General features: G+C 42.4%; 1 protein-coding gene across 24 annotated transcripts in view; it reads left to right on the forward strand.

The window, feature by feature from the left end:
• The window catches only part of nfasca (neurofascin homolog (chicken) a), an 80,447-nt gene extending 65,998 nt beyond the window's left edge, over positions 1 to 14,449 (forward strand). For 7 of the 24 annotated variants that reach the window (XM_031568167.2, XM_031568171.2, XM_042707868.1 and 4 more), the window contains 8 exons: positions 936 to 1,058; positions 3,524 to 3,673; positions 4,649 to 4,780; positions 5,096 to 5,165; positions 6,459 to 6,470; positions 7,316 to 7,336; positions 10,039 to 10,074; positions 10,584 to 14,449. In XM_031568167.2, coding sequence (XP_031424027.1) covers positions 936 to 1,058; positions 3,524 to 3,673; positions 4,649 to 4,780; positions 5,096 to 5,165; positions 6,459 to 6,470; positions 7,316 to 7,336; positions 10,039 to 10,074; positions 10,584 to 10,812 — 773 coding nt within the window. In that variant the 3' untranslated portion in view covers positions 10,813 to 14,449. Of the gene's footprint in view, positions 1 to 935; positions 1,059 to 3,523; positions 3,674 to 4,648; positions 4,781 to 5,095; positions 5,166 to 5,319; positions 6,471 to 7,315; positions 7,337 to 10,038; positions 10,075 to 10,583 lie in introns of all 24 variants that reach the window. The other 17 variants (XM_031568180.2, XM_031568181.2, XM_031568184.2 and 14 more) reach the window with 14 other exon arrangements.
• The last annotated feature ends 615 nt before the right edge of the window (positions 14,450 to 15,064 follow it).

A 15,064-nucleotide genomic window follows, 5' to 3' on the forward strand; every position in this document is an offset into this window, starting at 1 on the left:
TGGGAAGGGATGTAGCAAAATTGTAGTAAAAATGTTAACAACCCGTAAGTTCACATTTAATTTCTTTAAAGGGTTTTGGTTAACTATACTGGTAGAGTTGACCATGAACACTCATTTCATATTGACACACACATTTTTGTCAAATTTAGCTAATTGCTCCGCATGGTCCAGTAGCTGTCTGTTCAGTGTTTCTGGTGCTGTAACTGGTGTTCCTACACAATCCTGGCTCTGTAAATGGGAAACAAACATAGTATTATCTATACTATAGACTATTACTACAACTATAAACAATCCCAGCCAATCAACACGATGCCTCAGGAGCATGGAAGGGAGGGATGTAATTTGATTGGCTGTTGAGCACAAATATCAACAACCTTTCGCATAACCGAATTACAGACTGCATCTTTAACAGGCTTTCAGTCTGAAACCAATGTATATGTGAGTTAAGTTTAGTCTTAAAATGTTGATATCTTCAATGATAAACATTATTTTTCATCATTTTTGTCCTTAACTAAAATTAGTAAAAGGAAACTATAATGAAGTAAAACAAAGTAGAAATGTGTCCATTAAATAAAAACTGAACTGAAACTATAATAACCTTGGTCAGGTGCAATGCCACATTCTCTGTGGATCAAGACCGCTAGATGATTTTCATTTAATTTCCACTCTTTAAAGTGAACATAAGATGCTAGCTAGCTATCCTTCTGAAGCAGCAGAAAACTTATTTTTAATATAACACAGATATTATGGAACAGACTGAAATCTTTATACCTGTAATAGTCAGCTATCACTTCCCATGCTGCTACTAGGCCTAAAAGTGCCTCTTTCCTTCTAAATACGTTATTTTGCTGTTTTAAAATCATACAATGACATTATTTATTTCACCTGTGAAGCATGTTTAAACACTGCACTCCTCTCTGACCTGCTCTGTGTAGCCACCCCTTGGAAAGAGATCTGGAATCTGACGGTGAAGCCTAACAGTAACTATGCTAACGTCAGCTGGGAGCACAACTTCCCCGCCGACAGCAGCGAGTTTGTGCTAGAGTACACCCTGCAAAGTAAGAACCAGAACCAGAACCCAAATGGCTTGGACCTTCCATTGGGAGCCATTGGAGTTTGAAGCAGTCTGTTGGAGACCCAACTCACCTCACTGAGAGCAAAAAAAAGCATAGTGTGCAGAGTCCATAGTGTGCAACCAGCTCATTGATCTGTAGCATGTTATTAGCCTCATGCTACAGATTTGTCACTGTAGGCTGGATGATTGCATGTCATATTTTGAATCTGCTGAAATGATTCAGCACTACTTCATCATGCTAATTTTCATGCGATCACATGTATCTTAGACGCCTGGGACGGACAGGAAGAGAGATGAGTGGGGAGGGAGAGGGGGTGTCTTGAGTCTTCAGCTGTGTGACTGTGGCTCCCTTTCGAAAGCCCAACAATCAATCCGGTGGCTCAGAGGAATAGGATGAGAGATCGGAGCAATCGATCCAAGGGAGAGTGCGTGAGACAGAGAGTGAGTGAGAGAGAGAGAGAGAGAAAGAAATAGAGGGAGGGAGGGAGGAAGGGAGGGAGGCTGGGGCAGAGGGTACAGAAGAATGATTCAGACTCTAGCTGTAGCACTGTTTAAAATGACTTCATGAAATGGTTCACATCGCTTTCATGTGTCCATATGTGCTGCATCATATTTTTACCCCAGGTTTTTCTTTTTTAAGTAATTCTCTTTAATCTTTAAACAGTATATCCTAATTGTAATATATCATACAAGCAGGATGAAGATAATACTGCTTATAGGTGAATAGAGATGTGTGAGGGTTTTAAGGAGTTCTATTTTAATGTATCACTATATCATCTTGTGAATAATCCAGCTCACTCCTCATGTTGCCTCTCAATCTCACACACTCATCTCGCAGTCTCGCTGTCTCTCTCTCTGCCTCTCTCTCTCTCTCTCTCTCTCTCTCTCTCTCTCTCTCTCTCTTTCTCTCTGTCCCTCTGCGCCTCTCACTCCCTATCACTCCCTATCTCTTTACTCTTTATCTCATGTCTGTCTGGTTGCCTGGCTGCCAGTCGCCTCGTACGCTCCGCTTTTTTTTGTGCATCACACTGCTTGGTATGCTGCTCATGGCAACTACGCTTATCCTGCTCGCTCTCAGGAAAGGGAAGTATTCATTGCTGCGGTTAGCATGGCATTTTAGATCGTCCGAGGTGAACACTGCTCGAGGAAATGTACCTTCTGGCTGGCACACTCTTTGGATGAAAAATAATTCACAGCCCCCTTAGACAGGATGTCAATATAGGCTGCTTTTCAGACGTATTTATTTGTTCAGATGAAGTCGCAAGGCTTTATGGTAATGAGTAGTCTGGAAATTGAGTTAAATGTTGGCTGCATCATTTTGATGGTAGTATGGCATGCCATTTGATTTCTAAAATGTTTGAGTTAATCTTAATGCCAAGTGACACATTGAAGTGCATGCAAGAAGCAAGACAAGTTCAGACTAAATGTCTGAAGAATGCTTCACACATGGACACTGTTTACCATAATCTCCCACTTTGCAGTTTGTAGCCTTCCACTTGCAGCTGCACCTTCTGCTTGATGCTCTCAAGCCACAATCACCTTCATGGCTCTCTGTGGACTTGCTGGGCCCCACCCAAAGCTTGTTTCTTTCTTGTCAGTGCATTCTTGCTTAAAGGTCTTTTATTTATCATTTATTTGTTTTTAATTTCGGCTGCTTAACATATTGTTCTTGTAGTTGACAGAAAGTCCACTGCATGATGATGCATGATAATGCCAATGCCAGTTAAAGTTTGGGCATTGCCAAAGTCATGCCTGTCCTCATTGCGTGGCGTCTCTCTCTCTGTGGAAAGGCGATCGGTTTTGTTGGCTGGGTGCCATTATCTTCCAGTGAGATGGGTTTCATGGGTAATTAAGACATATCATCCCTCCTGTTGTATTCAGTCCTGTTCAGCTGCCTCTGAATGGTCTTTTTCGCCAGTTTCTAGCGTTAAGTGAATAGGTATGGATCTGACCCTGGGAAATGGTTCTCTTTATTGACTGTAGTCCTACTGTGTTATGTGCTGCACTCTTTGGCTTTCAGCACCATCTCTCTCTTTCTTATCAAAAAAAGACTTTTCTCCCGTTGTCGTTCTCTGGAAAATTAAACCCTTAGAGAGAAAAAAAACTCCCTCTCTTGCTCTCTCTCAATTTCGCTGTCTCCCCCTCTCTCTACTAATATGATAAGACCTAGGAGCAAGGAAACAAGGCTTTAAAATGCTGAATATGAAACGCTGAGCTTCCTCCAACCGGAGACTCAGAGACACAGGATGTTTGCTGTAATGTCTTAGTAGATTTAAGCATGACCCATACATCTCATGGAAGCAGCAGCAGGCGAACTGTTGTGCATTGGAGTTGTTGACCTGTGGAGCTTGGGTGAGACCGGCATCCCTCCCAACCCCTCTCCCCCCCCCACCACGTCTGCATTTGATGGGCGTCTGTCCTCTTGTGTGTCCTCTCCCCTCCCTGAAGGTAACAAGTCGCGGCAGAGCGTGTCAGTTAAACATGAGCCCCACATTAAGTTGGCTGGTCTGGTGGAGGGGGCGAAATATCAGCTGAGGGTGTACTCAAACGAGCAACACCACATCTCCAGCACATACGTCACCTTCGAGACCAGTCGAGGTGAGCCACGGAGGCCAGTAACGGAGAAATCTACTAGCGTTGTGTGTGTGGATAAAAACATGTAATGCTGAGTTCTGCAAAGTTTTCCTACCAAAAGGATAGTAGGTGACAAGAGGTGGCAATGAGGTAGTAAGTCAAGCTTGAACTCTGGTCTGTTTGGTAGATTGTTTGTTGTACACTTCTACATCTCAAACCCTTTACATGGCATTTTTCTGCCTTTTACTTCTCATGAGAAATTGTATTCATATTATTTTCCTTTTCCTAATATTTGTTTCACCTTTGAAGCAGTGTTTTTTTTCATTATTTGTTGGTTATGATCAAAAGTGGTTACGATCAAAGACTGAGCAAATATTAACTCATATTTTCAGAAAGAAAATGCTAATGACTCCATGGCATTGTTAGCATAGTCAGTACTCCAGTAATCCTTAAACAACAGTTTGTGTGGTGCCAACATCGACAGTCATTAAAGTGTATAACTCATCAGTGTATGACAAAAATAGCCACTCTTTGTTTCTCGTTGTTTCTTTTGAGGGTAGAGTACACATCTGGGGAAAGGTAATCCTTTCGTGAGAACGCAGATGAGAGGTAGTTTTCATGCTGTTACTGGCAGATGAAATCAATGGCAACTGATGCTAGGATTACCCTTATTTTCCATGTGTTTTGGGAAAACGTTTCATTAAAAGGAGGCTTTAAACAGAATGGCCCTCATATGTGAGATGTGTTTTATGAACGTATTTCTGATCATGTCTTTACAAATCTCTTTCCTTTGTCACCTCTTGTCTTCTGGGGGTTCTACATGTGCTTTGGGTGCCCCCACGAAGCTGTAGCACTGCTATAACATATATAGTTTTGTTGCTTTATTGACGTGATAATTGGTCAGAGGACTACCTGGCTCAAAACAAAATGTCTGCCAAAGTCTGACTTACTTCCCTCTGTTGTTTTCCCCTTCCTGTGTATCTGTATCTGTGGCTCCAGCTATCAGCACGGACAGCGTGGACATCGCCACGCAGGGCTGGTTCATCGGCCTGATGTGTGCAGTCGCCCTCATCGTGCTCATCCTTCTAATCGTTTGCTTCATCAAGAGGAGTCGAGGAGGGAAGTATCCAGGTTGGAAGTCTTGCACTTGCTATGTTTTTGCTGAATCTCTTCATTGATAACTGGAGCCTGTGACTTTTTTGACAGTGTTTTGCGAAACTGTCAAAAGGTAAACCGTTCCTCGAAAACGTGTTCCTCATGCCACTCTGACTCCCGCAAACGGGAGTGGTGAGATCCAGCAATCACACAGTGTTTCTGCAGAGCTGTAGAGCAGCTCTCCAGGTTCACACATCTTTGGGTTAACATAGTCATGTCACTGTGCCTTGCAAAGATTAAAAAAAAAAAAAAAGTTCCTTGCATTAAACATCTATGTCCTCTTTTGTCTAGTGAGGGATAAAAAAGACCTCCCTCTAGATCCGGTCGACCATAAGGACCAGGACGGATCATTTGACTACCAGTAAGTTCCTATGATTTGGTCTAATCAAATGTGCATTTGTTGTCATAAAACAGAACCATGTGCGAGTGCTCATTAGTTTAGATTGGGCTGATGTGGATTGAACGAGCTGAGGTGTGGTTGCCGTTGTTTAGTCATCTTCTTCTGCTCGTTGCAGGTTCTACAGAGCTCTGGCCACACGCCTGTCTGTCTTTTCCTCTCTGCTCACTAACCTTAATCCATTTAAACCAAAAAAGTAAAAGCTGCACATCCCTAGTCATAACAACATAACATTATTATGATGTATTGAAATATATACGTATATATATATATATATAGTATATAAAACGTTATTTTATATGGGCTCAGCCAGGTTCAGATAGATACATTTAGATAGTTGATAGAGGATTGTGACAGCTTGTCCACATTAGGTGGCAAATCAGTTTCCATCAGTGTACCAGCTATGCCATGGAGTTCAAGCTCACCATGAACTCTTTTCTCTAAGTGAAGCCAGATCCGATACCTCTGGCATCCTGAGCTGTACTTCACGGCAAGGTCAGAGGAGCTCTCTGGGACAGAATCCCTGAGAAATCCTTACCCCACTCAGCTCCTTTTTGAAGCGTTGCCATCCTCGTGGCATTTACAACATTACATGCGTGGCACTAAGATCTACTCTCCTCTCTGCCAGTTTAGCGCATAGGGTGTCCCAGTTTCTCAGACGCTCATTTAAAAGGTTTCTGTTATGTCAGCATTCCCTCAGGGACAGAGGAAAGCCCTCGGATGGCCCAAGGCCCCCTTAGTTATGGTCAGTTCAGTTTAGTGTTATCTCTTCTTCCCAGATTTGTGTTAGCCAGAAAACCTTGTGCATGGGAAATATAATTTTGTGGTTTTCCATTCAGTTAACCTTTTCCATAATTGACTTACAGTCTCGATGACGTTTTCTTCTTATTGCCAACTTACACGCATAATCGTCAAGTTTGGGATTTCTGTGGAGAATATTTACCAAAGAGTCTCACCATGTCAATGTGTCCTGTTAGTGATGCTAAGCACAGATAACACGGTTTAACCAGTTCATTGAACCAGTTTGATGATCACTAATGATATTTGGTGCACTTCTATCTAAAGCTTACTCCTCCTAATACTTCAAGACTCGAAGAAGTCCTCATGCTAACAACCCAGCTCCAATGTGTGTCTCTCTCCCCTCCTTACCTTCCCTTCACGACATTCCTTTCCGCCCTCCCTCTCTCTCTCTCTCTCTCTCTCTCTCTCTCTCTTCCTTTCACCTCCTCACTGAAAATGGCATCCGGTTTGGTAAAGAAACGAGAACAGGTACTTGGTTTGAGCACGGCATCCCCTGCTGAGTTTAAGCATGCCATTGGCTAACTTTTGACAGGATGGTGACAGGATTATACTCTGTATGCTATCAGTTCACGTGTTATTCAGGGGTGTCAAACAAAAGTCAAAGTTGCTACCCAGCTCTTGCGCTTAATATGCCAAATCTTTGTTTGCCGAACAGCTTACGAAAAGAAAAAACATAAGAGGTGCAATCACCCTTCCAGAACTCTTGAGGAGAAGAGAGCAATCGAAGGATTAAAGGCTAAAGGGAATGTGAGACCAACTACATGCTTGCGTCATAGTACTTCATATAGTGTTTTTCTCCCTTTTTTTTTTTTTTACCTTTGTTTGCATTGTATACACGTTTACAACTGCTAATTTAATTATGCAACATGGTAACTGGCAGAGTTAGCCTAAAGTAGACATAGTTTGGCACCCTTGAATGAAGGCAAGCACTCTTCTCACGGGTCTCAACACAGAATCGACCCTAATTCTCTGCATGTATGCAGAAAGGGGTTTGGGTTGACCAGGTACGGTTTGCTCGGTGGTCTGACAGAGCCTCTAACCTGCATGCAGAGATGTTTGTGTTAACTGGATGAACAGTGGTATAATGTTTGGTTTGTTTTAAGACTTAATTGAGAGAGTTAGATTACACGCAGGAACTGCTTGGCCTTAGGATCTCTTGAGGTTCCTTCTGTGTAATGTGCACAGAGCGGTAGTGGTGCGGTAAGAGCAGTTGACTGCAGTTGATGCCTTTTCCGTATGCTGAAGCTCAATTCTTTCTCTGTCCTGTTGATGTGTTTTCCTCCCCCCTCTGCTCTTTATTCTCTCCTATAAAGGTCTATTGAAAGAGAAGAAAGGTGAAGGTCTCAGTGCAACAAGGCTTCTGAGCTGTTAACCTCTAAAATTAATTGCATTTTTTTGTTTTTTACTTTGCGTTTGGGTTTTATTCAATTAACTCTTACAAAATATCTTCAACCAACCACTGCATTTGTAGCAATGCAAATTGTCCGGCTCTACTCCTTGACCTTGCAGACAGTCTCTCTACTCCTTGACCTTGCAGACAGTCTCTCTACTGCAACTTTACTTACAATGACAAAAGCATTAGAAGGCAAGGGTGAGTCGGTACCAAGTTTGCAAAATTGCAGTTGGAGATATTTCATGACCTCCTAATCAGCTGAAATAAGTTACTAAATATTGTCCTTCCCCGTTCATGTTACACAACTCATCAAACTGCCCCAGTATGCCATTTCCCTACCAGAATCTTCCAATTCCCTTCCAATTCCCTGACCTATATTATTCTCACTGAAACCCAGTCTCTCCCAGCTAGTCCCAACTCAAACCTCATGCAATATTTGGTATGTCAGCTGTCTAGTGCCGCTCTAAGTGGCACCTGATGTCAGCAATCACTTTGATTACTTTTACATTACCTGTCTGCACCTAAAAATAAAATGATACGGCAGCACTTTACTTTCCTTCCCTTTCCTGTCCATGTCCTGCCCTGTGCAATCTACAGTAAGTTGCAACACAAGCACATTTTGTTCTGTGGTTTGTACCACTCCCTTCTCAGGGCTAATTTGAGCACTACATGCTATGCCTTTTTCTTGTAGTTGGACTAAACTCACTCAGGTGAGGACATGGGAGTGCGTGGCATTGCTTACTTCCTGATAGTGAAGGGAATGGATGAGTGTGCTTACCACTGACCATTCTCCCATGTTCCTCACTTGTGCTGGGGGGGGGGAGGAGGTCCTTTGATTAAAACCCAAACTGTAAATTGTTGGAGAATTTCTTGTTTGTCTAAGAATCTCCAGTCTGTCTCTAGACGAGCAGAAAAGGATGTTTGTTCACCTCGGCGCTGTGGGGTTTTGGCCCGATGGAGTCATGAAGACCTTGTAGATTGTCTCTTTTCAGCTAGCGTGGCTAATCCTCGTGACTGTTACGCTGGTGCAAGTGTGTCTCAAATCGACATGATGACTTGGCATGTTGCATGCTTGGGGAGCCTTGGTCTCCTGGTTAACTAGCAAAGTGTGTTTTTATTGGAAACGTGACTTTGACTCTTGGGTAAGGTTCGACGGCACTTGGCTCGCTTAAAGCCCGAAGTTCGAAAAGCAAAGCTAAGAGCATCTTAGCGATCGGGATGGCTAAGGGGGGTTGTGATGGAACGCTGCCCCTGCCTCAAGGGCCGAGTGTTAAAGAGGGAGCCTTAGCTCTCCCAGGCATGCAGGTTCACATCACAGCCCATCAATATCCATCCGAGGGGAACGAAAAATGACTTCTTCAGACTCGAGCAGAAACAAGAGGTTGAAATGACAGAGCCTTGCATCCCTCTCCTTGTGTTCCTTTTTCGTGTGAAATTCCCTTGTTAAGAGACTGCAGTTTTTTCTCAACGCTAGTCTGCTTGTACAAATGCAGGGAAGTGACCAGCCCGGTTGTTCACTGTGCATGCGGGAGAACTGCTTCTCCTGATAGGTTTGACCTCAGCTTAGACTGCATGCGTGGGAATGCAGTTGCTAGGACAGGAGGCGGTTTTGGACGAAGAGCCCCTGCAATTTTGCCTCATTGCAGATTTGAATACTTTGCTAAAGTGCTGATGAAGTGAGGACTTCATCACTGAAAACAAGAAGCATAGCTTGGAGGCAAATAAACTTTTCTCCCAACAGCTATTGAATCCTGCACAAGAATAAGGGTTCTCTCCATCTCTACTGAGAGTAATCTAAGACTAATTGTACTTCAATTATACATCTCTTTCCTGTAGCATTAGCTAATGATGTAGTAGATCTTAATGCACTGAGAGTAGCTGGGTTTCCGTCCAACTTTTGTAATGCAAATTTTGACCATTAAAATAGGAAACACTGAGTGTAAATGCTTGAAATTCACATCAAATCTATCAATAAAAGTCCAATAAGAAATTGATTCACTGGAAGGGGGTGGATTAACTCCTAATTCGCATAGGGTACAGTGCTACTAAGGTTGGTGGAAATGGGTTTATTAGCATAAATTACCTTTGTTGCAGTTTTATTAGGTGTTTCCATTAAAGTTGCCCTGTCAACCTTACGTTTTGCAAAACTTTTTTCAACTCCTCCCTTGATTAGGAGAATTTCCATTTTTAATTCACATAACAGGGATGGAAATGCTCACAGACTCACATTTTCTTTAGTTGAATTGAATTAAAATATGCGAATGAGTTGGATGGAAACCCAGTCAATGGCTAGTTGGACATGAATTTGGACTGATTGTTTGCCTCCGGCAATAAACAACATCCACATACATTCATGTTTAACCAGTGATCAAAAGTCGAGGGAAATGGAGTTCCTCTTGGGTCTATGTAGACTGTGATTATGTATAGGCAGGTCATGTTGCAGCATAGTGAGTTCTTGCGATTATGAAACAATTATATTACAGTACATTTTCTTTGGAATTGAGCCTTTGAGATGACACAGACCATATGTATTTGAAGGCGGTTGAGTGGGATGGAGGTAAGTCACGTGCATAGGCCAGACACTAGTCAGAGCTCACTAAGCTTCCTCTGACTCCTCTGTGCTCTCCTCTCCTCTCCTTTCAGTCAGCAAAGCAAAGAAGAAGGCTCAGACGAAAATGGGTGTGTGCAAGAGAATACTAGTGTGTGTTAGGTTGTTTGACAGAGAGAGAAAGAGAGAGAGAGGAACATTGAAAATCTGTGTGTGTGTGTGTGTGTGTGTGTGTGTATGTGTGTGTGTGTGTGTGTGTGTGTGTGTGTGTGTGTGTGTGTGTGTGTGTGTGTGTGTGTGTGTGTGTGTGTGTGCGTGTGTGTGTGTGTGTGTGTGTGTGTGTGAGTCTGTGCACGCACCAGCAGAATGCTTTGTATGCGTAGCCTATATTTATTTTAAGCATTTATATACTGACTAAAGATTTTCCCTTAACATCCCAGCATGAGGCCTTTTCTGAGCTTCTGCTTCTGCACCTGATGTCCTTAACACTAACTCACCTGTGTCCCCTATTCTTTCTCTCTCTCTCTCTCTCTCTCTCTCTCTCTCTCTCTCTCTCCTCTTTTTCTTTTTCTTTTTCCTTCTCTTTAACTCCCGCTCCTCTCTCTCTTTCACTCTTTTCCTCTGATGTTACCCATCACAGTAGTGATGAGGACAACAAGCCGCTGCAGGGTAGTCAGACGTCGCTGGATGGACAAGTGAAGGAGAGCGACGACAGCTTGGTGGACTACGGCGAGGGCGGCGATGGCCAGTTCAACGAAGACGGCTCCTTCATCGGCCAGTACACCGTCAAGAAGGACAAGGAGGAGACCGAGGGCAACGAGAGCTCAGAAGCCACCTCCCCTGTCAACGCTATCTACTCACTGGCATAGCCCCCGTACCCCTGCCTACGCAGGGTGCCCCCTTGTGGACACAGGGTGCTATCACACACACAAACACGGTAAAATAGAGAGAGAGAGAAATATTAATTCATTCACACACGCGTGGGGAAAGAGCACTGAGGAGATGCTCCTTCAGTAGTGGATCACTGGGGGTGGGGGAAACAGTAGCGCTGGTGCCCAACCAGACTGTAGGAAAGGACGACGGACGGGCTACCATCTTGGGCTCGAGAAAAATAAACGAAATGGGGAGGAACAAAAAAATAAATAAATAAAGGATGCTGAGGCGATGTCAGAACAGCACCTGCCCCTTTCCCTCTCCCTGCCCCTCTAAACACACACTGACTCCTAGTGAGCTCCAATGGGGCGGGCCAGGAGCCCAGGGGACGTCCTGATTTCAAGCTTTTGTGGCTTAAGCATTGATTTGATTTGATTTGATTTTTTCCCCCAAGAATTCCTGCTTAGATTCCCCCTTGATCACTTGCCCTCTCTTTTTGCAACAGAGACAAACACGCCACACAGAAGCCCTTTGTGACATATCAGCAGTGGGCAGGCGGACGGACAGCATGTGGGCAGATACGTTTATCATATTGATATTTCTGCGCTGAGAGATTTGTTTTTGTTTTTGTTTATCCGGTTGGGCTTCTGGTGACGGATTATGTTCATAAATATTCATGAATGCTGTAGAGAAGAAAAAAAAAAGTCCTGGCACACCTTTTTTTCTCCGGTGCCCTGCAAAAACTATGCACTATATATTCACGTCATGTTTTTGTGGGTTTATGGGGGTCAAAGAATCATCTGTTCTGTTCTCCTATTACTGTTGATTCCATTCCCCTGCCTTAGATCACTGTTCATTTTTTGTCAGCATCTAATTGAGACATTTTATGTCGTAACATGTGTGAACTCAATGTTTTTTTCTGGTTGGCAGAGGTTTCATCTGTAACCATCGACCCAAACCTTCTTTTCAGACAGAGCAGAAGTTGTCTGACTTGTAAATGACTAAAAGATGTATTATTTTGAAGCATGTTAGTATATTAGTGCAAAAGACAATGAAAGGTCAGACAACAGGAGCGTGCTTTAGTCCAAATGGCGCGTTCACCTACTCAAGCTTAATTCAAATGTGACTCTGACTCTTTGCTCTAAAAATGGCCCCCGTAACTCTGGGTCTGGCTTCTCTGTACTATTCAGACCTGGGTTCACACTGCAAGTTTGTTTGACAACAGAGATCTTTAGGATTCCATAAGCGTTGCGTTGTGTGCTCAGTGTAGAGTCCACAGCATTGTGTTGTGTGCTCAGTGTACAGTCCACAGCGTTGCGTTGCGTGCTCAGTGTACAGTCCACAGCGTTGCGTTGTGTGCTCAGTGTACAGTCCACAGCGTTGCGTTGCGTGCTCAGTGTACAGTCCACAGCGTTGCGTTGTGTGCTCAGTGTACAGTCCACAGCGTTGCAAAGGGAAAACCCTGGCTCTATGGCTTTTTCAAAATATTGAAAAGTTGGAATCAGTTTTGTTGTCATATTCCTGAAATTCTGTCTGATTATTTTTAAGGGAGAATATTTATCTAATGAAATATATTTCACTATTTAGGGTAAAGGGTTTGAAAAGGGAAAAAAAAGTCACTCAAGTGTTGACTAAACAACAGTTTAGAAGATGAATCGAAACACATAGAACACAAAAGCACTGGGTTGCTGTTGATGTCAAGACACACAGATGGACACTCTCCCACAAGCACACTCTCCAGCCAGAGACAAGGATTCTGTACAGTGTGGTGGGAGTGCAAGGATGTTGAACGTAATTATAGTGACTCGCAACAATCCATCCAATCCTATCCTGTTTCCCCATTAAGAGCACTCTCACCCAATCTCCCTTGAGCTGGAACTGAAATGATAGTTTGTACATTTATGTTCGGTTTTATTTATATCACTAATAGAATTTTATTAATATTTAATTGACTGAATTGCTAATTTGGATATATTGCCACTGTGGAGAGCTAAAAACACACAGATAGCAGAACTTCTCTGTTTAATATAGCCTCTCATCAAATGACTATTAAGGGCAGGAGTTGTTTTCTTTTTCTTGCTGTGAAACTGACTAATGCCACTCACTGTCACAATGAAGATGTTTGATCAGTTTCCTCTGCTGCTCCTCTAGTATTACTGTTGTATTACTGTTATTACGTGTTAATATTTAGAATTTATTTAATATAACTTTTACACGACACAGAAAAATGATATATTGTTTATTTATTTAACATAAATTAAGACCCAAAAGATGTCCGGTTTAATTCTATGTAAATATTTATGTAGGCTGTTGTAGGCTAGGTGCATAAGCAGATGGAAGCTCCTGACACTGGTGAAGTTCCAGAATGGTGGACCTCAGACAGCAACGCCCGGGAGCAGCCCTTGGCTTTGTTTATACCGTCCAGTCCTTACACAGATTTTTCTCATTGTTCTCATGTCCGAGCTCTTTCCAGCTCTCTTGAACTATACTTAATAAAATGAGAGCCTGTGAGGGATGTTTGCTGGCAATGTAAATAGCAAATATTCTAGGAACTGTAACGTAGCATTCTAGCCACACCCACTAAAGAGGACAGAAGTGCCCACTTGGATTGTGTTTTTATCTTTTTCTTTCCTCGACCGTGTCTTTCTGAGGCCCTCGGTCCTTTGTGAGGGCCTCTGCCTTCCACCTGCCAGCTCGACACCACCCCTCAGATGAGTTCCACGTGTACCTCCAGCTGTTCAGCTTATCGGATGTCCCACGTGATACTGTCACACCTGCAGCAACAAACTGTGTTACAAAATCCCTCAAACCTCAGCCATATCCAATACTTTCAACTCTTGCCACTCTCTCAACCATGTACCTTGTTTTTTTTTTCTTCTCTGGTGAGTCTGTGAATGTTGTCCCTCCTGTAATGTCCTGAAGGGGGCATTCAGGCACCAAGGCATGGTGCCACATGAGACAGTGGTCATAATCCGTGGTACACAGAGCGGCATCACTAATAATAGCAAATGAAATTGTGTCATCTTCACATAACCTTTCTAATATCCTAATGCATCCAAGGTTGGTGGAATTCACAGTGGAATTCTGTCAGAAATGCATCCAAGCTTTGGCCTCTTTCTGTGACGTGTTCAGGTTTGATCATCTCCGTGTTCCTCACTCGTTCTCCGTTCAACATGGTTCAAACTGTGGATAACCTCGATGTCTCTAGCAGGAGCTGTGTCTTTTGCTGTGTTCTTCACTGGCGTATTCTTTCAAACATGCAGTCATAACATCATTGTAAATGTCTACTAAGTTTTTCTTATGATCACGCTCAGTTATTTTTGCAAAACTAGGATGTAAACAAATAAGGCACATACTCCATCACAATATCTCAATACGTTTTTTTATTATCATTAACACTAACGTTGGGCTCTTTTTGACTTCATCTGTAACGATTTCTGTTTCACATTTTACTGTCAAGTGTGTGGGAGCAGCTTTTGAAGTACTGCTTCTTGGGCAACCAGTGTTTGTATGTTATGTGGAAGCTAAGTAAATGGCATATTACCATATTCACCATGTATGCGTGTATGATGAGATGCTGCAACTTGCTAGAAACGCCTTTCTTTATAGTAAAGCTATGTCATTTTCTCTAAACCAAGTATCCTGTTTTTAATTGTCTCTGTTGATCCCAAAGCCTTTATCCTATACAGTTATTTGAAACATACTGCTCAAATTAAAAAATATATATATATATATGTGTAATGTGTTTAACAAAGACAGTGAGTGCCCTATTTGCTATGACTTGCTCTCTTGTTTTTATTTGACACACAATTTCAACTCAGCATGTAAACATTCTTAGACCAACTAAATTGATACAGACAAAGTAACACCTCTGTAAAGTGTAAATAAAATAATACTATAGTAATTAAATGATGGTGTTAAGAGACCAGAGTAAAATCTGTCCTGTAATGCTCTAAAACAATCCACAATACTGTATCTAGACTTTCTATGTACTTAAAAATGTCAGAACTTTTCAAAACTAGTCAGCTTAGCCAAGTTCCATCATACCACAGACCTGAATGTACAATTATTCTGATATACTTAAATACATATTTGCTGGAATGCTGAATGCCTCTGAATTAAGACTAATGGAGATGATGAATCATATCTAGTTCAATTATAGCTAGTTAAACCATGCCAACAAAACATGGCTATATTTGAATCCAATTTAAAACAAAGAATGAAAGAACAAGAGAACCATGAATTATG

This window comes from Clupea harengus, chromosome 5 (genome assembly GCF_900700415.2).
Source record: "Clupea harengus chromosome 5, Ch_v2.0.2, whole genome shotgun sequence".
Taxonomy (NCBI): Eukaryota; Metazoa; Chordata; class Actinopteri; order Clupeiformes; family Clupeidae; genus Clupea; species Clupea harengus.